The sequence below is a fragment of the Antechinus flavipes genome, chromosome 4 (genome assembly GCF_016432865.1).
Source record: "Antechinus flavipes isolate AdamAnt ecotype Samford, QLD, Australia chromosome 4, AdamAnt_v2, whole genome shotgun sequence".
NCBI lineage: Eukaryota > Metazoa > Chordata > Mammalia > Dasyuromorphia > Dasyuridae > Antechinus > Antechinus flavipes.
The window spans coordinates 472,665,273-472,693,043 of record NC_067401.1 but is presented as its reverse complement, the minus strand read 5'-3'; the positions used below and the strand labels follow the sequence as shown (position 1 = coordinate 472,693,043).

The following is a 27,771-nucleotide window of genomic DNA, read 5'->3' as shown; positions in this document are numbered from 1 at the left end:
CCCTGCCGAAGACCAGGGGCTGTCAGTTTAGAGCCGGAAGAGATCTCAGAGCTCACAAGGCCCGGAAACTGAGGCCCAGGGAGAGGAAGGGGCAGAGCTGGGGTTCAGACCCAGGGCCTAGAAGGCAGATGGAGCATTTTCAACAGCACCTGAGCAAGTGGCCTGAATAGCGTAAGTGCCCTGATCTTTTACTCCCAATCCCAGCCAGTTTGTTGGCCAGAACCAAATTGGATTGAATTCCAAGGTTTCTCTGAAACTTGGTATCTTCTGTCCCGTGGCCCCTCCCAGCTCTGACACCCCCTGTTCTGGATCACTCCCAGCTCTGACATGCCCCGTTCTGGATCACTCCCAGCTCTGACACCCCCCGTTCTGGATCCCTCCAAGCCCTGACATCCCCCGTTCTAAGGCTCTGACATTGTAGCGTGCTTTGTCCCACGGTCCCAGCTTGTGTCATCCCCTCATTGGTCAGTCCCTCCCCGAGCTCCAGGAGGGCCAAGCACCCCACTCCTAGCTCCCTCCTCTTCTCCTCGGAGCCGCCCCCCGCCTTCCACAATCACAGCAGCACCAGCCCCACGATGGCAATGATCATGAGGATTCCAGCCAGAATGCAGATGGCCAGGAAGACGATGTCACTGGTGTCCTGGGTCAGGCTGGCCCCCAGCTGCCCCTGGGCCTTGGCCTCCGCCTGGGCCGGGGCTTCGAGCAGGTGCTCCGCGCCACCGTAGGGGCCGAGCCAGCCGGAGCCGGACAGCAGGTGCACTGAGGCCTCCTTCTTCCGGGGCTCGCAGCGTAGCTCGTATTTATGGATCTCCTCCTGCCCGACCATGCCCGAGAAGTCGATGTACAGGACACTGACGATCACAGCTGTGTTGTTCCTTTTCTGCAAAAACCAACGCAGAGCCCCAGAGAGGGCTGGGCTCCTTCCCAGAGCCGGGCTCCCCTCACCGAGCGGGCCCCACCTACTGCCCGAGGGCCGGGGGATGCTCCATCACCCCTGCCCAGATGCCAGCTCCTCCTCTAGCCCGCCCCAAACCCAGGGACCCACCCTCTCCCAGGGCCATGGCCTAGCAGAGACTGCCTGGATGAGCCTGTGACCGCTCACCCCGAACAGGACTTCTGGGGACGGAGGCGATCGACTTGGCTGGCGGGGAGAGCTCAGGAAAGGTGTGGAATCAGCCGACCCACTCACCGTGGAATTTTAAAATCTTAGAAATCATTGAGACTTAAATGTATAGAATCAATCACTCTAATCATGGAATCATAGAATCTAGACAAAGACTTGTAGTCAGAATATCTGACATTAAAGCTAGAACATCAGAACTGGAAGGATTCTTTGACCAGGATGTTAGAGCTGGAAGAATCTTGGCATATGGACTCTTAGAATCATGGGAGATAAATCAGAGCATTTTTTAACCGTAACTTTCTGGAATAGAAAACTATAGAATTGTGTCTCTCAAGAGGACCTTAAAGGTCAATGAATCCAATCCCTATTCCTTCTACTTCCCAGAGTTCCCTGAAACTCTGCGATCCCCCTCCTCACCTCTTACCTGGGATTCGGTGCCACAAGTGTCAAACCGGGCCTGGATTCTGAAGTGGTCCCCGACCACCTGTGCTGGGCAGCTTCGGCTTCCCAGGTAGATCTGGCTCCGATCCAGCTGGGCCAGTGACTGAATGGAGATCTGGATCTGGAAGTCGGTGCGCGTACAGCTGACGTTCATGGGGACCACTGAGAACAGAGGAGGGGCCGGGGTCAGTGGGGCCTGCCAGGGCCCAGAGCATGAGAATGGCATCTGAGCAAAAGGAGGTATGCACTGGGGCCCAGGGCACCGGGCTTCTAGGACTCCCTCTGAGAGACTTGTAAGTCTGGGGGCATTCATTCCCTCTCCATGCCTCAAGGAGATCATTTGTACAATGAAGGGGTTGGACCAGATAGTCCTCCCAAGTGCTAGCTTGGCATTCCGTGTCTCCAGATCACTCCTGCTCCAATGTTGCATGCTCTAAGCTCCCTCTGCCCTGCAGCCCACCCTGCTTGTCCTCCCTGTGATCTCCAATCTCTCCACTCCTCAGTTCTCTCTCTGCCTTGATGACTCTCTCTTTCCCTTCTCATCTGGACTTCTTAGGGGACTAGGTGGCCAAGCCCCTGCCCTTCTTAGGCTTTCATCCATCCTGCCTGCCATCCAAGCCTCAGCCTTAGATCCATCTCACTGTCCATTGCCTTCATTTCTTCTCAGCAGCTTTGGAAGGAAGCAGTAGGAAAACTCTTAGGCTCCCAGGTGGATTAGTCCAGGGTTTAACAGCCCTGGAGCCCAATTCTCCCTGGCAGTCTGTGAGAGTCAGAGAAATCTTCCCTGGAACCCATATGGGGGAGATGATGGGCGGGGATGGGAAAGGGAGGAAGAGGGGTGAAAGGAGTTTTCTGGCCTCTCAACTGGCAGTAGGTGACAATGGCATCATCATCACCATCATCATCATCATATCATTACTATCATCATCATCATCATCATCATTATCATAATCACCACCACCATCATCACCATTATCACCATCACCATCATCCTCAACATCATTATCATTATCACCATCATCACCATCACTATCATGTTCTTCATCATCACTATCATCATCATCATCATCTCATTACTATCATCATCATCATTACCATCACCTTCATCAACATCATCATCAACATCACCATCATCACCACCCTTCTCATTATCATCATTATCATAATCACCATCATCATCATCACCATTATCATCATCATCACCATCACCATCATCCTCAACATCATTATTATTATCACTCTCATCATCATCACCATCATTATCATCATCATCATCATCACCATCACCATTCTCATCATCATTATCATAATCACCATCATCATCATTACCATCACCATCATCATCATCACCATCACTATCATCCTCTTCATCATCACCATCATCATCATCATTACCATTTTCATCATCACCATCATCATCACCATTCTCATCATCACCATTCTCATCAGCACCATCATCATCACCATTCTCATCATCACCATTATCATAATCACCATCATCATCATCACCATCACCTTCATCAACATCATCATCAACATCACCATCATCACCACCCTTCTCATTATCATCATTATCATAATCACCATCATCATCATCACCATTATCATCATCATCACCATCACCATCATCCTCAACATCATTATTATTATCACTCTCATCATCATCACCATCATTATCATCATCATCATCATCACCACCACCATTCTCATCATCATTATCATAATCACCATCATCATCATTACCATCACCATCATCATCATCACCATCACTATCATCCTCTTCATCATCACCATCATCATCACCATCATCATCATCATCATTACCATTCTCATCATCACCATCATCATCACCATTCTCATCAGCACCATCATCATCACCATTCTCATCATCACCATTATCATAATCACCATCATCATCATCACCATCACCATCATCCTCAACATCATTATCATTATCACCATCATCATCATCACCATTCTCATCATCATCAACATCATCATCATCATCATCACCATTCTCATCATCATCACCATCACATCATCATCGTTTTACCACTTCAGATTTGGAATCATTGCCAGATTTAGAACCTCTCCTTAACCACATGTGACCTTAGACCTGAGGTCTCTCATCAGCAGATGAATGTGTTGCACTAGGCGACCTCTGAGCTCCTTTACTGCTCCAAATCGATGCATTAGTAAATATTTATTAAGCACCTACTATGTGCCACTTTAGTACCTTTGCCAAGAAAACTCCAAAAAGGGGTCATGAAAAGTTGGACACGACTGAAAATGACTGAATGACAACAGTAATAACAAACATACCAGAGCCCATGCTAGGTGCTATGGGGTGCAAAGAAAGAATTGGGACGGTCCCTGCCCTCCAAAGCTTTCTCATCTGCAAAACTGAATCTATTCCCTGGCAGTTCCAAGTGGGGCAGGAAGATGGCACTTCATTTACTCAACTCTCTGGAGCCCAGCAAGCCTCCCATCCCCACTGCTTCCCACCAAAGGACCCTGAGTGCTACTGTTTGCAGGGCAAACCATGATCAGAGGATCAGGGAGAGAATGATAGTAAATTACATATAACTTCCATAGATTTATATCATATCAATTTGTAAATCTATTTCTACAATGTAAACATATATTTATATATTACATACATACATATATATTACATTATATTACCTATATTATACACACATATATTGCATGTGTACACATATATATATAATATATTAAGGAAATAGATTCCTATATTATATATTTTTATGATAATCATAATATTCACTTATGTGGTGCTTTAAGGTTTGCAAAGCATTTTAGTATTACTTAATTTGAGCTTCATAATCTTGGAAGGTGGATGGGGAGCAGGAAAAGGGAGCATACATTTATGAAGCACCTACTGTGTGTCAAGTGGTTTATAAATATCATCGCATTTATGGTCCCCATTTACAGATGAGGCTCCTGAAGTTGAGCAGGTCCAAGGGACCTGAGCTCCCACAGCTAGTAAATGTTTGTGAGATTTCAGAGGCCATCTAGTTTAACCTCTGCTTCTTTCCTCGGGGGCCATGTTCCTTCCCTATCTCTCTGTGGGGGTCTTCAGGGGAAGGGAGTCTCTCTCTGCCTCTGCATCCATTTGCTCATTGAATGGAGAACATTACAGCATAGAGGATGGAGGAGGAGTGGGGTGGGCAGGGTCTCCAATTCTCTCTTCAGGCATTTTAAACACAGGAGGGCTCCTCATACAACAACAGAGGGAAGAGAGACACTATGGACTCCTTCATCAGCACCTCTTCTGTTGGACCAGCCGATGGCTAAGTCCTTTCTGGCACCGGCACTCTGTGGCCCTCTATTTGATGTTTTAAGATGTCCCGTGACTGACATTCTGGGTTGAGTTTTGACATTCTATATTCTGATTTTCCTATTCCCAATCTCTTCCACACTCAAATTCATCCTCTACATAGAGCAAACTAGCATCCTAACATGCATATCTGATCACACTAATCTCTTTTCCTCAAGAAAATTCTGTGGCTCCCTATTCCTGTAGGAAAAAAAATCCATGCTGCTTGGCTTTCTGCCATGTGTTCCCATCTATCTTTCCTATGATCTCATATTACTCCCCTTCATTCACTCTCTATTCCACTTGCCTGCTAGCAGCTTCCCACACATGGCGCTGCTTCATTTCTTCTCCTGTCTCTGGGCCTTGGTAGAAGCTGTGCCCCATGCCTGGAATGCTCTCATTTCTCACCTCGACATGGCAGAATCCTTGGCTTTCTTCCAAGCTTCCTTCACAGCTTGGGTACCACCTCCCACTCGAGACTTTCCTCATTCCTCTCTCTGTCTCTGTCTCTGTCTCTCTCTCTCTCTCTCTCTCTCTCTCTCTGTCTCTGTCTCTGTCTCTGTCTCTCTCTCTCTCTGTGTCTCTCTCTCTGTCTGTCTCTCTGTCTCTGTCTCTCTCTGTCTCCATCTCTGTCTCTCTCTCTCTCTCTCTCTCTCTCTCTCTCTCTCTGTCTCTGTCTCTGTCTCTCTCTCTTCCTCCTTCACTCTCTCTTTTTTTCTCTCTCTCTGTCTCTGACGCTCTCTCTATATCTCTGTCTGTGTGTCTCTCTGTCTCTGTCTTCCTCTTTCTCCCTCCCCTTCTCCACCCCCCACCCCACTCCCGCCCCATGTCTCTTAATGACTTGGGTTGTTTACCAGCACCCGGCACTGTCCATGGTGCTGGAGATCCAAAGACCACTGAAATAGTCCTTTCCCTTGCGAAGTTTGCATTCTGTCACCAAGGAAAGTGGAAGGAACAGTGCTAATAATGATGCTTGCTGAAGTTTATGATTTTACATTCTAGGACGCTTTGTGGCAAGACAGTGGTAGAGCGGGAAAAGCACCAGCTTTGGAGTCTGAGGGTCTGATCCCACCTCTGATGTCCAGGCTCTGGGGGCCCTTCCCCTCCCTGGTCCTCAGTTTCCTCATCCTTAATGTGAGAGGTTCGAACTCGAAGGTCTCTGAGATCCCTCTGAGCTCCACATCCGGGACTCTCGATCTCTCTGTTTTAATATTCTTTGTTCTAGCTCTGACATCCTAAGGTCCCCTTAGGTCTAATTATCTACCACGGGGATTTAACTCTGTATTGGAATACTGAGCTCCCCTCAGTCCCCACATTGTCTGAGTGGTTGATTCGGTCCCCCAATGTGAAGGCTCCCCTGGGGCCATTTTCCAGCAAGGAGGGAAGACAGGAGTGTAAATCAGGGCTGCCGCCCAGCTCCGAGCTGCCACGAGGACACAGTTGGGGCTGTAAATCCCACAGGCTCCCAGGCAACAAAGGCTGATGTATTTCTAGGCTTCACCTGACAGAGAGCGCCTGTTGCTGACACCAGCTGGTCCCGTCCTTTCCTTCTTTCCCTCCCCACCTGGCCCTTCCCAGCCAAAGCCCACGTCCTCCCCACCAATCTGCTCGCTCCTTTTGTTGTAAGAACCAAACAGGAAGAAAGGTCAGAAAGATTGTGTCCACAAGGCCAGGAAGAGGGAAACTCCAAAGTCTGTACAGTTGGAGCAGTCACAAAGCTCTCCCAACTCCCCACTGCTCCCCATTTCTCCTAAAATTATGTAAAGGGGAAGCTCCCTGAGGGCAGGACTCTGTCTTATCCTCGGATTTCCCAGCACCCAGCAGTGTGTGCTCATGGAGAGGGAGCTCCCCAATCCCAGCCACCACAGCAGCTCTTCCAAACTTTTGTGTCCTTCCTCAGCCCTCCCAAGGCTCCTTCCCCACCTTCTCAGCGGAGAATCTCACTTCACATTTCACCGAAAAAATCAAGCCCGCGTAACAGGGCTCCTTCTCCCACCTCTTCATGTCCCGTCACTCAGCTGCCCTGTCACTTTATGCCGTCAGGACTTCCTTGGTGTTTTATCAGTTCCCAGGAACTCAGTTATCACCATCATACAGATGATTCTCAGGTCACTTTATCCAACCAGAACTGCTCTTTCGACCTGCAGACTCAGCTCTCCAACTGGCCTTTAGACGCCTCAAGTTGACATTCCCTAGACATCTTTTATATTTTTTTCCCCTGAGGCAATTGGGGTTAAGTGACTTGCCCAGGTCACACAGCTAGGAAGTGTTAAGTGTCTGAGGTCAGATTTGAACTTGGGTCCTCCGGACTTCAGGGCTGGTGCTCCACCCACTGCACCCCCCAGTTGCTCCCTTAGAATCCTCTTTCAAAGCCATCCCCAACACGAACTCTTTTCTGATCCCTTCCGGTGCTCCCTCTCCCCATAAAATCCCCCTTGTTCTCCTGTAGAGAACTTCTCCCGGAGAGGACATAAGCTCCCCAGGAGCAGGGGCTGGCTCTGCTGGCTCTCTGCAGCAAGTCCTTACTAAATGTTGGGGGGCAGCAGACTAGAAGGGAGAATTTTGAGGAAGGCTTTCTCGGGAGCACGGCCAGGTTGGCGGGGGTAGGGGAGGCCCAGAGGGAGGACGGCTGAGTCCTCCACCCGGCCTTCCCCCGGAGCCCTGGCCAGCAGCTCCGCGCGGGCCGCACTCACCTCCGACGTAGGCCACGGAGAAGCCGCGTCTGGCCGTGTTGCGGTCCGTGTGCAGGACCAGGAGGAGCTGGTGGTGGCTGCTCGTGATGGCCGCGGGCACCTCTCGCCCGCACCACCTCCCCAGGAGGGCAGCGGCTTCGCTGGCCCCGTCGAAGGCCGCCAGGTGGTCGAAGTCACAGCTGTTGGTCAGCACGTTCCGCTCCTCGAGGTCCAGATCCAGGAAGAACACCTTGATCCGGTAGCCGGGGGGCATCTGGATGGTCCAGTGGCAGCGGATGTTGTTGGGGTAGGAGTTGGGATACTGAGGGCTGGAGAAGTTGCCTTTGATGGCCATGTAAACCTCCTGGCACTCCCCTGGGGGGAGAAAGAGCAGCGTTAACGGCAGCTTGGGGAGCCCGGGAGAAGGGGCCGGGTGGGGCTAGGGTGCGGTTTGTCTCCGGCATCTTCGGCTCGCAGAGCTTGCAGCAGGCCCTAGCGTGGACTTACAAACTTTACTCACAGGTGACGGTGTCATACCCACCAGCCAAGGGCTTCCTTAGCCCGAGCCGGGCTTCCCGTCACCTTTGGTTCTATGTTCCTGACACCACGTTGTTGGCTGTTATATGGAACATGAAAGGATTCTTTCCCTCCTTCCCTTCCCCTCTCCTTTCTCTCCCCCTCCCTCCCTCCCTTCTCTCCTCCTTCTGTCTCTATCTCCTTCCCTTCTTCCGTCTCTCTCTGTGTCTCTGCCTCTGCTCCCTGTGTCTGTCTCTCTCCTCCCTCTTCCTCTCTCTCCTCTCTGCCTCCGTCTTGTTTTAATAAAAATTGGCTCTTTCAGCAGGTAGAAAAACCCCCGGAGGCCGAACCATCGTGTCCCGAGTTCCCACCAGCCAGGAAGCTGCTAAAGCAGACGCGCCGGGAGCTGGGGGATGAGGAACCCTCTGTCACAGCCCCTCTGATGGATGAGCCGAGGACGGCCGCGCCATTTTCCCGGGGTTTGGAGGCAGAACAGTTAAGACTAAACGGCATAATATTTTGCGAGAGAAGTTGACCCAAGAGGGATGGGAAGTCGCCAAGCGTGAAATTCGAAAAGCGCGGCAGAAATGAGTCTGATAAAGAGGGAAGGGAGGAATCCGCCAAAGGGACCGAGGTGGATGCAGATGGAGCGCAGGGACCAGCTCGGGTTGCGTTGGAGGCCGCGTCTCCCGTCCCAGCCGGGCTGGGAGCTCAGCAGCCACTGAAGGCCCGATCTCGCCGACGGAAGCTTGGACAGACTCTGTCTCCAGTCTGAGCCACGTGAGCCGCTGCCCAGTGACCCCTCCATCCGGAGGCTGCCCCAAGGTCAGAGAACGGAGACCCCGGACACAGAGTTTGGTCCTGCTGTAGCTCAGAGACCCCCAATGTAAGCAATCCGCCAGCCTTGGGCTCCCCTAGCCATCAGTCAGCTGTAGTGGTTAAGCAGCTAGGTGGCAAAGAGCACAGAACGCTGAGCTTGGACTCAGGAAGACTCATCTTCTTAGGTTCAAATCCAGCTTCAGACACGAGCCGTGAGACCCTGGGCAGTCACTTCCCCCCGCCTGCCTCAGTTTCCTCATCTGTAAAATGAGCCAGAGAGGGAAATGGCCGACCAGCTCAGTATCTCCGCCAAGAAAATCTCAAATGGGGCCAGGAAGGATTGTCACCACTACCAAAGTTCAATATGTGTCAAGGTCCCGAGCTAAAGGCGGGGGCAATTTTAAAAAGGCAGAAAGCAAACAGAGCCTGGGCTAGAGAAGCTCGCAATCTGATGGGGGAGCGAATATGCAGAAATTACCCACAAGTACACAAGGAGAAGGGCTCAGGTACGTGCTGCACACGGGCCCTGCTTAGGATTCAAAAGATTATGTAGAGAATGGTAAGAGGGAGGGAGGATGGGTGAGCAGCCTGAGTGCTCCAAGGGTGAGGGAGGATGGGTGAGCAGCCTGAGTGCTCCAAGGGTGAGGGAGGATGGGTGAGCAGCCCGAGTGCTCCAAGGATGAGGGAGGATGGGTGAGAGCCCTAGTGCTCCAGAAGGATCCTCCTAATATTGGGAGAAGCCTGAATGTTGGGTGGACTCCTGAGGCAGATTTATCAGGGGATAAGGACAAAAGAAGCACATTGGAAGGTGTAGAGGGTTGAAACGCACTGAGGTCAGGACAGCCAAGCTCTTGAGGCTAACTACCGATTGGACAATACTCTATGGGCATGTGCTTGGAAAATGGTCCTTCCCACCATCCTGTGCTGGCTCGATGATTGGTGTATACAGAGAATTGTAGGAGGGACTGGGAGGTGGAGTAAGATTAGCCAGGATCACTCTTTGTGGTAGATGAGAGAGAAGGAAGGCGGCGGAGATTCTGCTTCCATCCTGTTCAATCCTGCGTCTGAAGACCAAGAATAAAGACCAAGGACTTTTGCTTGTCCTGACTCCGGCTGATTCTGGGGTATCCAGGGGGCTAACGCGGTCATCACGGAAGGGAGCTAAGCTGTGTCCTTGGAGGGCCTGAACCACGTGGGCTGCTCACTGTTGTGTCGGGATAGCTGGAGATAAAAAACAAAAAGGCCTAACCACGGGCGACTATGGATCATGACGCTGTCGGGCAGTCAGAGGGCCAGGAGCCAGAGCTGCCGATAGATCCCTGGAGCAGCGGAGCTGTCTGCCAGGCGGTCGGTCCCTAAGCAGTTCTTCAGGGCCCACCATTGCCAGACTCTGTGCTAAACTCTGGAGATTCAAAGAAAGATGTTTTTAAAAGTCTAATGGGAGAGGGACAGCCAACAACTGAAAACAAATGAAATATAATTACAGGGTAAGTTAGCAAGAGACTCCGAGGAAAGGTGCTAGCATTAAGATTAAGAAGCCCCCTGATGGAGATCATTGTACATGGCAACAAAAAGATTATGGGGTGATCAATTCTGACAGATGTGGCTCTTTCCAACAGTGAGATGATTCAGACCACTTCCAATGGTCTTGTGATGGAGAGAGCGCCATCTGTCCCCCGAGAGAAGCTGTGGGAACTGAGTATGGATCAGAACATAGAATTTACACTCTTTGTTGTCCTTTGCTTGCTTTTTATTTTCTTTCTCATTTTTTCTTTTTGATCTGATTCTTCTTGTGCCCCAAGAGAATTGGGGCATAAATATGTATGCAGATATTGGATTTAACATATATTTCTACCATGTTTAACATGTATTGGAGTACTTGCCATCTAGGGGAGGAAAAGGAGGAAGGGGGGGAAATTGGAACACAAGGTTTTGCAAGGGTCAGATGTCAAAGAATTATCCATGTTTATGTTTTGAAAAATAAAGCTTTAAAAAATTTTTTTAAAAGAAGATTCCTGGTAGAAAATCAGATCTGAGTTGACCTGAAGGAAGCCAAAGAAGCCAGGAGGCGAAGATGAGGAGACAGAGCATTCTGGGCACGGCATCCAGCCAGGGCACATCCCCAGTCTGGAGGTGGTGAGCCATGCTTGAGGAGCAAGAAGGAGGCTAATGTCATCGGGCAGTGGAGAACTTCAGAGGAGGGGAGTCAGGTGTGAGACAGGAAGGTAAGGGGCCAGGAAGAGACAAGGATGAAGGAAGGATAGGGCTATTGATTGGGGTGGATGGAATGATGAGAATGGGTGAGATGAGAAGACGTCGTCTGCCCTCTCTTCCAAGAGACTGTAACATGGGAGAGAAAAAGCTGACCTCAAAGCCAGAAGGATCTGGGTTCAAGTCTCACCTCTAGCATATATTGGCTGTGACCTTGTTCTTTAACCTTTTAGTACATTAGATAATGGTCTAAGATTCTAAGTTCAGAGAATGTGACAGTCTACATCGGTGAAGGGAGTTTCCTCTTGTGGGAGTTCTCTGTAGCAAAGAAATCATGGGTCTATCCTTGTTCTTTCTCTTCCAAGGAGAATGAACTTGGAACGGACAGAGAGAACAAAAATGAGTGTCCAAGTAAACACCCAAGAAAAGCGAGATCATGAGCAGGAACCTCGTCGCTCTCAATAAGTACCAGGATGAATGAGGTTCTAGGTTTCTGAAAGAAACAGCAAACGTAATGGCTGAGAAACTGGCGGCGTTTGGAAGACTTGGGAGATGAGGAGAATGTGTCGCAGAGATCATCAGGGAAAGGGAATTGTCCTGATTTTCCAAAAAAAAAAGGCAGGGGGGACGGCTAGATGTCTATCTATTGTGGAGACACACACACACACACACATATTAAGCTAGATGTCTATCTATTGTGGAGACATAAATAGAGATATAGAGATAGTGGAAAGAGCACCTGCTCTGGAGTCTGGAATACCTGAGTTCAAATTCAGCCACAACATCTGTGTGATCCTGGGAAAAATACTTAATCCTGATTGACTCAAAAAAGAGGAGTGGGGGAGGGGGAGGGAATAGGAGAGAGGGTGCAAAACTGGGCCAGCGAGCCTGATTTCAATTCTTACAAAGGTCCAGAAGCCATCATTAAGGTGACAATCTGTGAATGTTCACACCCCACCAAAAAACGATCCCAAGGAGTCAGCAAGACTTCATCAAAGGCAAATCCTGTCCTTTCTAACAGGATCACTAAATGGGTAAGTTACTGAATGCTGTGGGCAGGAGGTTGTAAAAAGAAGTTGTGAATGGAGTAATTCCATTGGTCATCTCTTTTTTGACTCAAAGATCCCTTTGCAAGGAGGATATTATCAGCGGCAAGGAAAGACCCGCCCGTCGGGTGCCCAATTCCAAGGAAAGACCTTCCGTCGGGAGCCTGGATCCAAGGAAAGACCCACCCGTCGGGAGCCCAATTCCAAGGAAAGACCTGCCCGTCGGAAGCCCGATTCCCTAGCTGCATTATCCATCGTAACAAAAAGCTAGAAATAAAATCTATGTCCAACATTTAAGGAATGTCTAAAGAAATTGGGATGTGTGGCTATAATGGATCACTTGCCACAGAATAAATGACAAATATTAAAAATTCAGGGAGCCTCCGCTGTTTGAAAAGTCATTGACAAGTCAATTCCACTTTAGAATGTGTCTCTGGTGACTTGCCCCAGGGAATTATAATCAGAACCATTCTTTTCAACCTTTTTATCTATTTCTTGAATAAAGGCATAAAATGTATGTTTATTAAATTTGCAGATGACCTGACGCTGGGAGGCAGCTAACGTGATGGATGACTGGATCAGGATCCAAAAAGATCTCAGCAGGCTAGAAAAGTAGAAAAGATGAAGTTTAATAATAACCATAAAGTTCTGCCTTTGGTTTGAAAAAAAATTAACTGTACAAGTATGAAATGGAAAAGTGTGGCTAGACTAATTCCTCTGAAGATGATCAGGAGGTCTTAGTAGACTACCAATTTGATATGAGTCAAGTGTGTATGGTAGATATGTATCATATATGGTAGATTTTTATGCTAGATAAAAATTACCCAACTAATGGCATTCTAGGCAGGGCTAAGAGAAGTCCAGCAGAAAAAGACGGGCCCTGGTCCTCTGCCCTGGTTGGATCACACAGGGAGAACTGTGCTCCGGGTGCCATAATTTAGATAGACTGGAATGCATCTGAAGACTGAGGGAAACTCGAGAATGCAGAACAAGGGATGGCCAGTTTGGAGAAGGGAAGGCGGAGGGGAGACATGATAACTGCTTTCAAGTATCTGAAGGGGAAACCTAAGAGACTGGGCTTAGTCTTGCCTCAGAGAGTGGAGAGAAGATACAAAGAAATTTAGGTTTGACGTGAGGAGAAAATCCCTAACGAGCGAGTCTGGGGACGAGCAGAGCAGAGGAAGCGAGGGGTTCCCCATCCCTTCTGGTCTTTGGGTTATCTGGCCAGCCGTCAGTCACGGAGATTCCTGCTCGCCTGTTGTTTGGGCTCCATGAGGAGATTTGGGACTGAGAGCTGCATTCGGGAGACGGGGGAGCTCTTGGGGTCAGGGCGGGCCCTCTCCACGTGGGAGCTCCCCGAAGCGGGCGACGGGCCAGGCCTTCCCGCCTCCCGCTCCCCCAGATCCCGACGCCTCCTACCTGAGAAGTAGTAGGCCTTGAAGCCCCGGCCGGCGATGTTGAAGTCAGACTTGAACACCACCTGCACCTCCCGGCCCAGGGACACCAGGTCCGGGGGCTTGGTGCTGCCGCAGTAATGGCGGCCCCGCCCAGGGCCTCCCCCCTCGATGACAGCCACGTAGTCGTAGTTACACGATCGGTCGCTCTCCACCTGGAAGTCGGCAAACACCAGCTTGATGGTGGAAGATCCGGACGCCCTGATGACCCAGTGACACTCTGCGTTGTTGGGGTAGCTGCCGGGGTACTCCGGGCTGGTGATCACTCCAGACAGGCCGGTGAGCACTCCCCCGCAGGTGTCTGCAAGAGAACCACGCGCGTCACCGGGACGGAGAGGGCCCCCGAGCTCCCCGGGCAGGGCTGGGACAGACCTGCCACAAGTGGGCCTGTCGGCCGGGCGCAAGGCCCCCCATCCCCACCGTGGGGCAGTGACAGGGGGCTTGCTGATGCCCATTTCACAGGGAGGAAAACTGAGGACAAAAATATGGAGAGATCTGGCTGATATCTCCTGGGTAGGAAAGTGGGAATCAAACCCACTTCACAGGCTCATTGATCCAGACCTGGAAGGACCCCAGGGGTCATCTGGTCAAACTCACTGTGTCTTATAAGTGAGAAAAGTAAGACCCAGAGTCGGGCAGGTGAGGATTGTCAGAGCTGCAAGTGACGCCTGGTCTAAGAGCCCATCTCTCCCCCCTCCTTTCTGACCTTGAGGGGTCCCTTAGCTTCTCTCTCTCCCCTGACTTCCCTCTAATCACCCCTGATTTTTCCAGTCACCTTTTGACATTTCCAGTTGCCCCCTAACTTTTCCAGTTACCCTCTGACTTTCCAGTCACTCCCAACCTTTCTGGTCACCCCTGACTTTCTGGTCCCCCCCTGACCTTTCCTGTAGCCGGCTGAGAAGCCCCAGCTGGCCACGTGCTTGTCCGAGTGGAAGATGATGGACATGATGTGCCAGGAGGAGGTGAAGGGAGGCGGGCGGCTCTGGCCACAGAACTGGCCCAGGAGATTGCCCTCGTCACTGGAGGCGCCGTTGTAGATTTTCAAATAGTCGTAGCCACACGTGTCGTGGTACTCCAGGTCAAAGGCGTGAAAGGTGAGCAGGATGGAGCTGCCCTCGGCCACCACGATGAGCCAGCTGCACTCCGTGTCGTAGGGGTAGAGCCCCGGGAAGTTGGGGCTGGAGAAGTTGCCTGACGGCCCCGAGAGCACCCCACCACACTTGATGCCTGGGACGAGGAGAAGAGACCAATGAAAGCGTTTCTGTCTGGGAGGGAGAGTTCCCAGGTGACAAAATGCTCCGGAGGGAGCACCATGAAGCTCGAGAGCTAGAAGGGACTTTCCAGGTCATCTCTGAGACCCAGTTAGGTCAGTGACTTAACCAAGTGCTTAGTAGCAAAACTAGGCTGTGAACCCAAGTCCTCTGACTCCTTCTCAGAGAAGAAACGTGTTCTATTGACTCATCCAGTCTGGAATTGGCCGGCTGACTCACTTGGAATTAAAGAACTAAAAAACTGCCGATTTTGGAATTGCAGATCATGTGATCTTCTATTTACAGATTCTAGAAGATAGATTCCCAACCATAAAACGCTAGAACCTAAGAAGCTCCCATGCTAGCACACTACCTGGATCCCAGGAGGATCTCACTGAATGCGTATTGATCAGCTGTCGATTGATTCACTGACCCTATGGGATACAACTGCAGAGGATTAAACAGGCAGGACAAAGAAGGATGGAAGAGTATGGAATATGGACACCCTCCATCTCCTCTTTCTTCAATCCTTACAGGAGAATGTTAGGTAAAGGTGAAATCCATCAAACTTATCAATCAACAAGCACTTAATAAATGCTTGTTGTTTGATCATTAATGAATTCTATAATATAATTATATATGATGATACATAATTATATATAATAATTAATAATTATAACCCCCCCCACTATGTGCCAGGAGCTCTAAGTGCAAGAAATAAAAAGCAAAAGTGAAGTTGTACCTGCTCTTGGGAAATTCACTTTGTTTTCCAGTGACAATCTTTAGTGATGCAGCTAACAAACTATTGGTGAATGTTTTCTTGAATTTTCACACCTGTTGGTTTTGAAGAAGAGAAGGAAAGAAGAGGAAAGGAAAGAGAAGAAAAGAAGATGTCCACACTCCCCAAGGAATGAAGTCACAGGACACGATGGGCAGCCTCTGATTTCCGTCCACAAAGATCACGGAAAAGAAAGGGAAGTATGAGGATGGTTGGGGGACTAAGGAGACCAGAGAAGGGAAAGCTTTGGTCCAGAGTAGCTCTGAAAAGAAGGGGCAGGAGGACAAGAGGGTCAGCAAAACAAGGAGATTATTTTCTTTATAAACGATTATTCAAAGGAAACTTAAAATGAATTCCCAGGATGCAAGTGTCCTGTGGCCTCTTGCCTTCAGAGCCTGCCATCCCTCCCCAGGACTTCCCCTGTTATTGGGGAGGCATATGGAGGAGGTGCAGAGGAATCTCGCAGGAGGAGAGGGAGACACGAGCAGCTGGGGGTGGACATGGGGCACACTACAGAAGCTCAGTCTGGAAGGAAACCAGGCGTTCCAAGAGGCAGAGAAGGCGGGGAGTGTCCTGGTTTGGGGACAGTTAGCACAAAGGCTCGGGGTGTCTCGGGGGAGTGAGAGCAGCCGGGATTCCCATGTCTCTGGAGCAGAATTGCGAGGGAAATAGTGGGGGAGATGAAAAGTGTCATCCACAGCACCCTGAGTTTGCGTGCGACAGGCCCTTTGCTCCCGATGCTTGGACTCAACAAGCAGCTGTTAAACCCTCCCGTTGCCCTGCACTATTCCTCCCTTTTAGAAAGGTCTCTTTGCTCACCTGGCAGCGGGTGATGTGTATTTATGGCCTGTCTTCCTCTCAGGTCTGATGTTCCCTGTTCTGGACTATTTCCAGTTCTAACATTCTAAGTTCTAAAGTCCATCCCATCCTTAGGACTCTGACGTTGTTTGTGTTAGGCCTCCGTTCCCAAACTCGGTTCTGAGCTCGCTTCCAGCCGTGTGCTCTATGTTCTGGGCTCCCTCTGGGCTCTAAAACACTCGCTTCTGAAGTCTCTTCCAGGCCTGATGTTCCGTGTTCTAAAGTCTCTCCCAACTTGGCATCCTCTGCTTTGAGCTGGCATTCCGCGTTCTAAGACTCATCCCAGCTCTCATAAGCTACGTTCTAAAGACCCCTGCGGCCCCTTGGATGCTCGGCTATTGTGGACTTCTAGTATTGCTCCTGGGCTCAGAGGGACCTTAGAGATCATCTGATCCAAACCGTTCATTTCACAGATTAGGAAACTGAGGTAGCAAGCAGAAGAGTCAGAATTTGAACCTGGTTCTTCTGGAATCTACTTTCCATTGCACCAAGACAAAGCAGGACATGGGTAGGTGAGCCCCGGCTTCCGCCTCCCAAGCTCTGGGCAAGCCCACCTGCAGCCCATTTCATGCGATGTCCCATAGTCTGAGGCTCTTCAGAAGACAAGGGACGGCCCCTGCAGCGGGTGGGTGAGGAGGCAGGTGGGAGGCAGGGGCTGGGAGTAGGAAGCTGGTGAGCTGGTCTCCAGGAGAGAGCCCTGGAGTCACCAGCTGCGCCTCTCAGTGCCATCCTCATCCCCCGAGCTTTGCTGCCTCTGGACCTGCCCCTAAGGTGCAGACCCTCTTTGCCCCTTGCTGGAGACATGTGACCGCCCTGCGGGGATATAACTAGGAATTCTTGTTCGGGGCCTAGTTCAGGGAGGAGGAAGGATTGTGATCTAAGGGATTTCTTCCCAGCTGTCACTCGACCTGGGCTTTCCAGGAGCTGTTCTACCCTCTGCTGAGCGAACATGGAGAAAGGATCCTTATCTCGGAGCGTCCTGGCCCCAGAGAACCCCGCCCTGAAACGCCCCATCTCCCCGGGCGCCAGGCTGCCCCTGTCCTTAGGCGGATGGTGCTGCTTGGCCCAAGGGCCCAGTAGGCTGGGTCACCGTCACCTCCGTTCTGTGCATCTGCAAGTTCTGGGCCGTGGCTGCCCCTCTGAGGGGCAGCCCCCCTAGAGTGGACCACATCCCTTCCTGCTGGTTAGTCCCGAGCTAACACGTGGATCATCCAGAGCCTCCCTCCCCTCCCATCGGCAGAAAACCTGGGAGAGGGAGAACCTGCCCCCTCCGAGTCAGCATCTGGAAACAAAGGTGGTCCCAGCCTGCCCTTGGTTCCAATCAAAGCCTCTCATTTACGTTCTTTCCTTTTCTTGTCCAATATAAGACTGTTAATGAACGCTTGTGAATTTTCCTGAACATCAGGAGTCAATAACCGAGCAACAGTGAGCACAGGACCTTCTCTATTAAAGGGCATAATATCCTAGAGACCCAGGGGCCGTGGGAGGGGCTCCCCAGCCTTTGCAAAACACTTTCATTGCCATTATCTTAACAGGCCCAAATGGGAAGCTAGGAGAGGACGATTAGTCCCATTTTATAGGTGGGAACTTGAAGACCAGAGTAAGTAAGTGGTGCCCCTTTCAGGGGCATTATTATTAAAATAATAAAAACGGATCGTCTTGGAGCTCAAAGTGGCCATGATGTAGCCACCCACCTGGGCAATCTAGGTCCTCTCGGCTCTGCCCGAGTCCCGAGCTAACCCGTTCCCCTCCTCCCTTGCCCGGGTAACAGTCTACCTTTTTTTCCATAGGCTGGCAGCCCCACAGCCCTCAGAGCCATCAGCAGGAGGAGCCAGGAGGAACTTGGGCTTTGTTTCATCTTGTCGTCCCCCGGGGGTCTGCAGAGCTGGAGATGGGCCTCCAGGTGGAGGAGTCCGGGGCCTTTGGCTCTGGGATGGGAAGGAAAAGAGAAAGAAAGAGAGGTCCCAAGGAGCCTCCGACTTAATAGCAGCGTGAATAATTCATGGGGCCTCTGAATTAGAAAGCTGATCCATTGGGTGCTTCCTTCACTCAATTTTAATGTCGTGATCAAATGTCCCTAGATTGACACTCCCAGATCCTCAGTCATTGCTCTTATGTTTGGAACAGGGGGGAACCTTCCAGCAGGGAGGGGGGGGGAAACAAGGGTTCAAAGACCTTCGGGCTGGGGACTCGGGGCACCCTTCAGAATTGCTGCAGCAATCTGGAACTCTGCCCAAAGGGCTTTCAAGCTGGTGCCCCTTTGATCCAGCAGTGTCTCTCCTGGGCCTCTATCCCAAAGAGATCCTAAAAGAGAGGAAGGGGCCCACACGTGCACAAATGTTTGTGGCAGCCCCTTTTGTAGTGGCGAGGAACCAGGAACTGAGGGAAGAGAGACTGAATCCGCTCCGGTACACAAATGTTATGGAATATTCTCGTTCTATAAGAGATGAGTGGTGGGCTGATTTCAGAAACAGACTTTCATAACTGATGCTGAGTGAAGGGAGCAGAACCAGGAGAACCTTCTACACAGTGACAGCAAGATCATGTGATGTTCTACTGTGGCAGACCTGGCTCCTCTCAACAATTCGGCGACGGAAAAATATCTCAATGAACTTCGGATGAAAACTGTCATTGTCATCCAGAGAGAGAATTATGGAAACCGAATGCGAATCATAGCATAGTATTTTCACTTCTTTATTCGTTTGCTTTTTCTTTCTTGTGCTTTTTCCCCTTTTGGTCTGATTTTTCTTGCACAACATGACAAATATGAAAACACATTTAAAAGTATTGTACATTTATAGCTTATAATAGACCTCTTGTGTCTTGGGGAGGGGGAGAGAAGGAAAGGAGGGAGGGAAAACATTTGGAACACAAAATCTTACCAAAATGAATATTGAAAACTATCTTTATATGCATTTGGAAGAATAAAATCCAATTAAAAATTGCTGCACTAGCACAAACTCACATGTCTAGGGTTCTTTTCTGTTTATGAATCAATTTCCTTAGAATAACTTGCATGAAAATAGCAGTATTCTTAAACTCATTTTACAGTCATGGAAACTGAGACCACTATTATATAACTAGAGCGTGGCTAAGTCGGGACTTGAACTCAGATCTCTATATTATAGGATCAAGATTCAGAACTGTACGTCTTCTGGTTCAATGTTCTCGTTTTACAGATAGGAAAACTGAGGACCAGAATGCAAGGGATTTGCTCAAAATTGCACAGCGAGGAAGGGGCAGAATTGGGATGCCCAAATCCTCTGATTTCTCATGCAGTGACTTTTGCCCTTGGCGGATTGTCTCCTAAGAATGGAAGCGTAGATTTAACTGAGGGGAGTGGCCCCTGGGAGTTGGCTGATATGTCCTGCATAGAGCGGCCGGAGCCACCGCCTGAGCTCCCCTGCTGTACCCGAGAAGGCAGAGGCAGGTCCCTGTACTCCACGAGCCACAGTCTCCTTGGGGACCACTTTGGAAATGGTGCAGAATGGTCCTTGTGGTCTGCCAGGACCATACGACCCCATGGTGCTGGATCACAAACACTGGGGGCTAGATCAGGGATCTAAAGCGCGAGACCAGATGTGTCTGAAACGTGTCCCACGGGCGCTATCGCTGTCCACGGCGCTCCCAAGTATGGCGGAACCGAATCAAAATGGATTTGGGAAAGATTTGACAAAATGAATAAAAATACAATAAAACAAAGCACGCGGATCCGCGGTTTCCTAAGTCACTGCGCGCCTGCAGGGATCCCCACGAACAGCGGGTGGCCCCTGTGTCTCTGGAGTCGGACGCTCCGGCCAGAGCAGAGATCGAGTGTTAGAGCCTGGAAAGCTGGTGCTAGATGAGCCGTGGGACCCCACAGTGCTAGAGCCAGGGGTGCTAGAGCTGGGAAGGATCTTAGAACGTGAGGATTCAGAATGTCGGTGCAGGGGCCTGAGTCTAAGAGCATCCCTCCTGTCCCAGGATCAGGAAGAGCCGAGTGCAAATCCACCCTCATACCGAACTCCCTCTGCCTCAGTTTCCTCAGTTGTAATGTGGGGATAAGAAATAGCACCTCCCTCCCAGGGTGGTTGTGAAGGACAAACGAGATGCTATTTGTGAAGGGCTCAGCATAGCACCTGGCTCACAGTAGGTGCTCATCATACGTGTGTCCCCTGTTTTCTCTCCTTCCCCCCATTATAACCCTTCTCCCTCGATGAGCTGAGATTCCCCCCAGGGGCAGAGCCCAAATCTCGGATCCAGGAGCGCCCCCGACTGTTCACCGTGACCTTGATCTTGGGCTCACAAGGTCCTAGAACCACAAGCGGCCTCGGAGCTCCCCAAGGGCAGCGTAACCCATCGCTTTTCCCAATTTAGCTTCCTCTTGAGCTCTGGCTTGGTCCAGCTTGCCATCCCCACTTGGAGAATGTTCGGACCCCCATCTCTCTCCATGGGGATTCCTTGCCCTTTGTGCCTGGCAACGGCGGGCAGAGGGAGGGGCAGTGCCCACTGAGGAGGCAGCAGGAGCTTGTCAGAGCCGCCCATTGTTACAGCATCTCAGTCTTTACAGAACTGAAGTGTCCCAGCTCGGGGGGCGCGGCCGTCCTCCCTGCCCCCAGACAGCCCCCCAGACACCGCCAAAAGGAGGGGGGCTCCCTCCATCTCATCTCCCTCAGGAGATCGCCCGGGCTCGCTTTGCCTGATGCCATTAATTGGCTCCTTGAAAAACACAACTTTAGGTGAAACAACATTGCAGGGGGCAGCTCATCCATAGCAACAAAGTTATAGATGGAAAATGGGTTCCTAGGCAACCAGAATCCAGGCTAGAAAAGGTTAAAATGGTCCCTACAGAAACCAGGGGCTATTAATAGGACCGTGTGTGGCTGCTTGGATACACACCGGCTCCCAACGCGGAGACAAGCCGTCGGAGGGACCCTGAGCAGCAGAATTGGGGGGAGGGGGAGCGGAAGGAGGGGGAGCGAGGACCCCAAGCGGAGAGTGGCATTCTGGAGATGGAGGAAGAAGGGTTAACCCCTGCCTCCCCAGGGACCCCGACAGCTCAGCTTAGGTTAAGGTCTGGGCAGAAACAACCATCCCTGGATGGTCAGAGGCCTTGGATGGCCTGCGGGCTTGTCCACTGTCTCCTGTGAATCTTCCCCGTGGCCTCGGCTGCCCGCTCTGAAATACACCCTAGTGGTCACCTGGCCAGGCTAGGACTAGGCCCCAGCCGCCCATCCCTTGGTGTACAACCCGCCGGCCTTCCCTCTGGTTACGTGTCCCTCGCGATGTTCTTCAAAATAGGGGAGAGCAGTAACGGGGGCATTTATGTGAAGCCTTAGGTTTGCATGGTCAATTGTGATCCTAAAAGCCTAAAAGCCAGTCCAGGCAACTGGCTACTGAGCTATTATTAATCTCATTGGATAGAGGAGAGATGGCCTATGGTCACAGAGGTAAGAAGTGCTTTGTGCTCTAGGTCCTCCCAGCTCTGCCATCCCCTGTTCTAACCCTCCCAGCTCTGACACCCTCTGTTCTAACCCTCCCAGCTCTGACATCTGTTCTAAGCCCCCTCCCAGCTCTGACACTCTCTGTTCTAAGCCCCTCCCAGCTCTGACACTCTATTCTAAGCTCCCTCCCAGCTCTGACACCCCCTGTTCTAAGCCCCCTCCCAGCCCTGATATTTTCTGTTCTAAGCCTCCTCCCAGCCCTGACACCCTCTGTTCTAAGCCCCCTCCCAGCTCTGACATCTCCTGTTCTAAGCCCCCTCCCAGCCCTGACATCCTCTGTTCTAAGCTCCCTCCCAGCCCTGACAGCCCCTGTTCTATGTTCTAAGCTCCCCATTCTGGGAACCTCTAGCTCCCTTCAAAGCTCAGGCAAACACAGGTCACTTTCTTTAAGAGGCGCTTCCTGGTTTGCCCATCTGTCAGCCTCTCCCCTCCCCCAGCCCTGCCCCCTCTCCCCCCAGTCCCTGAGCATTTATTCCAGGCGAGCCGTGGTCACTCCCCATGCACTGCATGTATTTTGCTTTGCTGGCCTTTCTCCTTTAGTGGAACACAAGCTCCCTGAGAGCAGGAGGTCACTTCTCCCGTCCTATCCCCAGGACTTCTCATGGTAAAAGGTTTTTCATATCAGGGGTCCTCAAACTTTTTAAATAGGGGCCAGTTCACTGTCCCTCAGACTGTTGGAGGCCGGACTATAGTAAAAACACAAACTTTGTTTTGTGGGCCTTTAAATAAAGAAACTGCCTAGCCCTGGGGGAGGGGGACAATCGTCCTCAGCTGCAGCATCTGGCCCACGGATGTAGTTTGAGGACCCCTGTGCTAGTCCACGGTTGATTAATGTCACTACGCAGACAAAGAAACGTACAATAAGAAGGAAGCGATTTGGGAGGTTTAGGGAGTGGGGAGCTTTAAGGAAGGGGTGGATGGGGAGAGAGCTGCTGTTGAGGGGTCGGTTAAAGGGCATTGGAGATTCCCAGGAGATGAGAAACGTCCGGCAGGCGTGGGGTGCAGGGAAGAACCCGGATATCGTGTATGGAGAGCATCAAGAACCCCGTCTTCCTCAGGTCCTTCAGACTCTGTCGTTGGGGAGCACATACGGTATCCCTTATCTGTTAAATGGCCAAAGAACGTCTCTCTCTAGCCCAGACGAAGCCTTCCAGGGATCTCTCCCCCCACTCGAGGGGCCGCTTCCAATTCCTCCGACTTGCTCCCACCTTCCCCTGAGGATGCTCCTAGGCTGGAGCTGGGGAGACCTTGGCTGGCTCCTCAGAAAGGCCCCACAACCGGAGGCCGCCTGGAGGGCGTTCAACAGAGAAGAGTGGGGGCCACTGAGGCCAGAGGATTAATCTACACCCGGCCCCGTTTGGCAGAATGAGACGGGCCCAGGCTGAAGATGGGGCTGTCACTGGCCAGCCAGAGACTGCCAGCACCAAGCCGGGGGAGGGTCTCTAGGTGCAGGGGGAGGCAAGGAGGGAGACTCATTCCTAAGAGCATCAGTGTAGATGTGGAAGCCCTCTAGTTTACAAATGGGGCAGCTGGGTGGCTCAGTGGATAGAGCACCAGCTCCCAAGCCAGGAGGACCTGAGTTCAAATCTGCTCTCAGATACTTATACTTCCTGGCTGTGTGACCCTGGGCAAGTCACTTAACCCCAATTGCCTCAGCAAAAAAAAAAAGAAAAAGAAAAAAAGAGGAAACTGAGAACCAAACTTCCAACCATGAGATGATAAATTTATTTCCTCATTTTATGATTGAAGAAGCTGAGATCCAGATGGGAGAAGTGTTTTCGAACCATAAGGTCATAGACTTAGAACTCGGAGGGACATTATGGTCCTTGTCCCAATTCCTTAGTCTTTGGATGGCCCAGAATTCCGTGACTTGCTTGAGGTCAGGCAGGCAGACGTGGAGAGCTGGGATTCAAACAGATCCTCTGATCCTTTGAGTTTGGGAGCATATCGGCAAAGCTGTGATGGCCCAGGAGGGAATGTGAAAGATCATCGGATTGGATTATTAGGCCAGGTCTGAATTCAAAACCTTCTTCACACTAGCTGTGTGACCCCGGCAAATCACTTTATCTCGACCTCCCTCCCTAGATTATGAAAACTCCTACTCTTCCCTTTTGGGTAGAGGCAGAAGTGACAGGGACATTGAGGAATATGAGGGTAAGAACAGTTTTTGTTGGGAAATGTTCACGATCCAAACAGTGTGGAGACGACTGTCCTAGAACACTGATTATTTCTCTCTCGTGGGTCATTTAGCATAGGTCTCCGTCGCTTGTCTTACACACTCATTATTTGCCTTTTTGGATCCCCAGAAGACTGAGAGTTCCTTAAGGGACGGCATTTATTAATTTTGTCTTTGTGTTCCAAATCAGAGGAAAACCTAGATTGATAAAAGATTATGGGGATTGGAAGTGAGGTTAAAGTCTGGTTAGGGAAATACGTGAGAGTAAAGAGAAGATGGCACTGGAAAGAGTATTCCAGTGGACAGGAAGATCCTGGCTGTAAAGGGCACTGCCAGGGTCCATCTGCAAAAGCCTTGGCTGATGGAAGCTCATTATGTTGCTTGTCTCGGTGGGAGGTGGGAAACTGAGCAGATCGTGAGAATGGGGGCTGGGAGAGTTGGAGCAGATCAGAACCGGTGGGGGCCCGGAGAGCCCAAATTGGCTCAGATGCGATGGGGGCTGGGACAAGCCTGGATCTCCTATTGGAATTCAGAGGGGTACTTTTGACCAGAATTTGTGAATCAAAGGCCCTAACTGATAATAGTCAGTCAGGAGGGACTGGGAGTGATCTGAAAGGAATCACAAATGAAGTTTCTTAAAGAGACCACACCCCCTTTAGTAGGACTAAAGACTTAATAGATGATTTGTTGATTTCCTAAGACTCGGTTTGGAAAATGCCATCCAAATCCAGAGCAAGAATTTGGATCTAAAGACAGATGGAAGCAGACTCGTTCCCTTTTTAAGTGTTTTTTTTTCTTTCTCATGATATCCCCCTTTTTTTCTGATTCTTCTGAACTTCTTCTATTTACTAACATGGAAATATTTTTCTTAAAATAAATAAATAAATTGTATGTTTTAAATAAACAAATGAATGATATGTTGGAATCAATTCCATTTCATTCAATAGGCAAGTGGTAAGTACCCAAAGCACTTGGGGTGGGGGAGGGACGCTACCAACTGTGGGAATCAGGAAGGGCCTTGTGGGGAAGGTGACATTTGAGTGGAGACTTGAGTGGAGTTGGAGATTCCAAGAGATTGAAGGATTGAGGGCGAGAATTCCAGGAGGGCAGACACCTTGTGCTGATGGGAGAAAAGGAATAGCATGAATGGGAAACTCCAAGGAGTTGAGGATGGAGAGTACAGGGGGTGGGGGAGAATTGCTTCGTGAAATTGGCCATGAAACCATCTGACTGTATCTTGGAGGCAAAAGGGAGATGATATTTGTTGTTCTTCAGATGCGTCTCACTATGTTTGAGGTTTACTTGGTGAAGATGCTGAAGTCGTTTGGCATTTCCTTCTCCAGCTTATTTTACAGATAAGGAAACTGAGGCAAATGGAGTTAAGTCATTAGAACCCTAACTGAAATGTTGCTCATTCTTGAGGGAGCAGATCAAATCTCATCTCCTCCAAGATGGATGGACCTGCCTCCACCCAAAGCCTTCTTAGATTACTTATTCATTTATATTCAACCAGCACTTACTAAGTGCCTACTGTGTGCCAGGCACTGAAAATACAAAGTTAAATAAAAAGGAAATGGTTTCTTCCCTCAAGAAACAAACCATGGTCTGAACAACCCATAGACTTTTAGAGATGAGAAAGAATTTAGGACATAGTATATTAGACCATAGGCTGATAGGATTGTAAGGGACCTTAGAACATGGAATATGTTCTAAGTCAAAACTTTGAGGAATAAAAATACAGGCAAAAATCAATACCGGTTTTCAACAGCCTAATGAGGGAGACAATGTGCAACTCCCTCCAAAAAAAGCAAAAACAAAAACAAAAAACCACATATTTGTTGTTCTTCATATGTATCTCACCACGTGTGAGGTTTTCTTGGTTAAGATGCTGAAGTCGTTTGTAAAATGTTAAGCCTGGGATGGAAACTTAGAATTGAGAGGGTTAGAGCTGAGAGGGACTTTAGCACATGGGATATTAGAGCTGCACAGAACCTTTAATTCTTCTTCCCGTCTCCTTACCCCCCCAGAGCTCCCACTTCCAAGAGATGTCTGCTTCATCAGCCCCTCTCTGGACCAAGCCAGACTGAAGAATTCAAGCTGAAGAAGTAAGAGCAGTGAAACTTTTTTGCACAGCTCTTAGCATCTTAATATCCTCTCCTCCTCTAATTTTGTCACTGGGATCGGGGAAATCAGTTGATGAGAAATGCCGATCTCTACGACCTTTTAATTGCACATTGATGGCCACTTTGTATTGCCTCTCTGGGTGATATTGGTCAAGATAGTTCTCTTCTTTGAGCCTCATTCTACTTAGTGGTTAAATGAGAATAATCTGTCTGGCCATCTGTAGGGGGTTACCAGGCTATTGGAAGGATTAAATGAAACAATGGATGGAAATTTTTTTTTGAGGATCATTGTTTGTTTGTTTTAAATTTTTATTTTCCTTGATTACATGTAAAAATCCTTCAATATTTTGGGGGATTATTTATTTTACATATTTCTTTATGAATCGTGTTGGGAGAGAAAAATCAGAACAAAAGGGAAAAACCACGAGAAAAAAAGACAGAAGAAGAAAAAGGGAAATAAAAATGAACCTAGCACGTGCTGATTTACATTCAGTCTCCTTAGTTCTTTTTCTGGATACAGGTGGCATTTTCCATCCAAAGTTTATTGGGATTGCCTCAGATCAGTGAACCGATGAGAAGAACCAAGTCTCTCAGAGTTGGTAATGGCACAATCTTGCTGTTACTGTGTATGATGTTTTTCCTGGTTCTGCTTTTTTTGCTCAAGATCAGTTGATGTCAATCTTTCCAGGCCTTTGTCAAATCACTCTGTTCTTTTGGGAGTCACTGTAAAGGTGACATGGCAAGGTGGGCAAAGGGCTGGCTTCAGAATCAGTCTGGATTCCCATCTTGCTGCCTGTGTTAACAACATGACCAACATTTAAGATCTGCAAAGCACTTTATGAAGCGTATACACAATAACTCTGTCCCCACTTTACAGATGAGGAAACTGAGATGCTTAATAAATGCTTGTTGGTTGACAGAGGTCAAGTGACTTGCTCAGAGATATATGACCAGACTATAAGAGTCTGAGTTAAAATTTGAACTCGTGTTCCTGACTCTCAGGATGGCACTCCATTTTGGGACATGTCTTTTAGCCTTACAGATCAAGTCTCTTGATTTGTCAAATGAGGGAGTTGAATAAGGTAAATCCAAAGGTCTTTCTGGCTTGAAGTATTTGAGCCTCTGACTTCTAGGATTTCAAGGAGGCAGGAGGTTCAGACGCTGGCCCTCACGGGGACTCCAGGTATTGACACTGACCCTAAAAAATGGGCCAAGCTCCTTCTCTGGAATCTTCCCAGAGGAGCTTCTGGTGGAGACTGGTAGGCAAATCTAGGACAAGTCCCAAGAATTCAGGCCAATCATGGTAAAGAAAAAAACAGCATTCTTACAGACATCTTTCCCCTCTTCCTTTTCCTCCTCCTCTTCTTCCATCTCCTCTTCTTACTTCTTCTTCACAGCTTGGGTACCACCTCCCATTCTGAAACTTTGTTCTTTCCTCTACTTTCTCTCTCTCTCTCTCTCTCTCTCTCTCTCTCTCTCTC

General features: G+C 49.7%; 1 protein-coding gene across 1 annotated transcript; it reads right to left on the bottom strand.

Annotated features, from left to right (window-relative positions):
• Positions 1 to 553: 553 nt before the first annotated feature.
• On the bottom strand, positions 554 to 17,237 carry CDCP2 (CUB domain containing protein 2). The gene is made up of 6 exons (XM_051996851.1): positions 17,063 to 17,237; positions 14,502 to 14,849; positions 13,588 to 13,923; positions 7,598 to 7,951; positions 1,548 to 1,726; positions 554 to 880 (listed from the first exon to the last, which is right to left on the bottom strand). Exons 1-6 carry the CDS (start codon positions 17,235 to 17,237, stop codon positions 554 to 556), a joined length of 1,719 nt encoding a protein of 572 aa, XP_051852811.1.
• Positions 17,238 to 27,771: the final 10,534 nt, after the last annotated feature.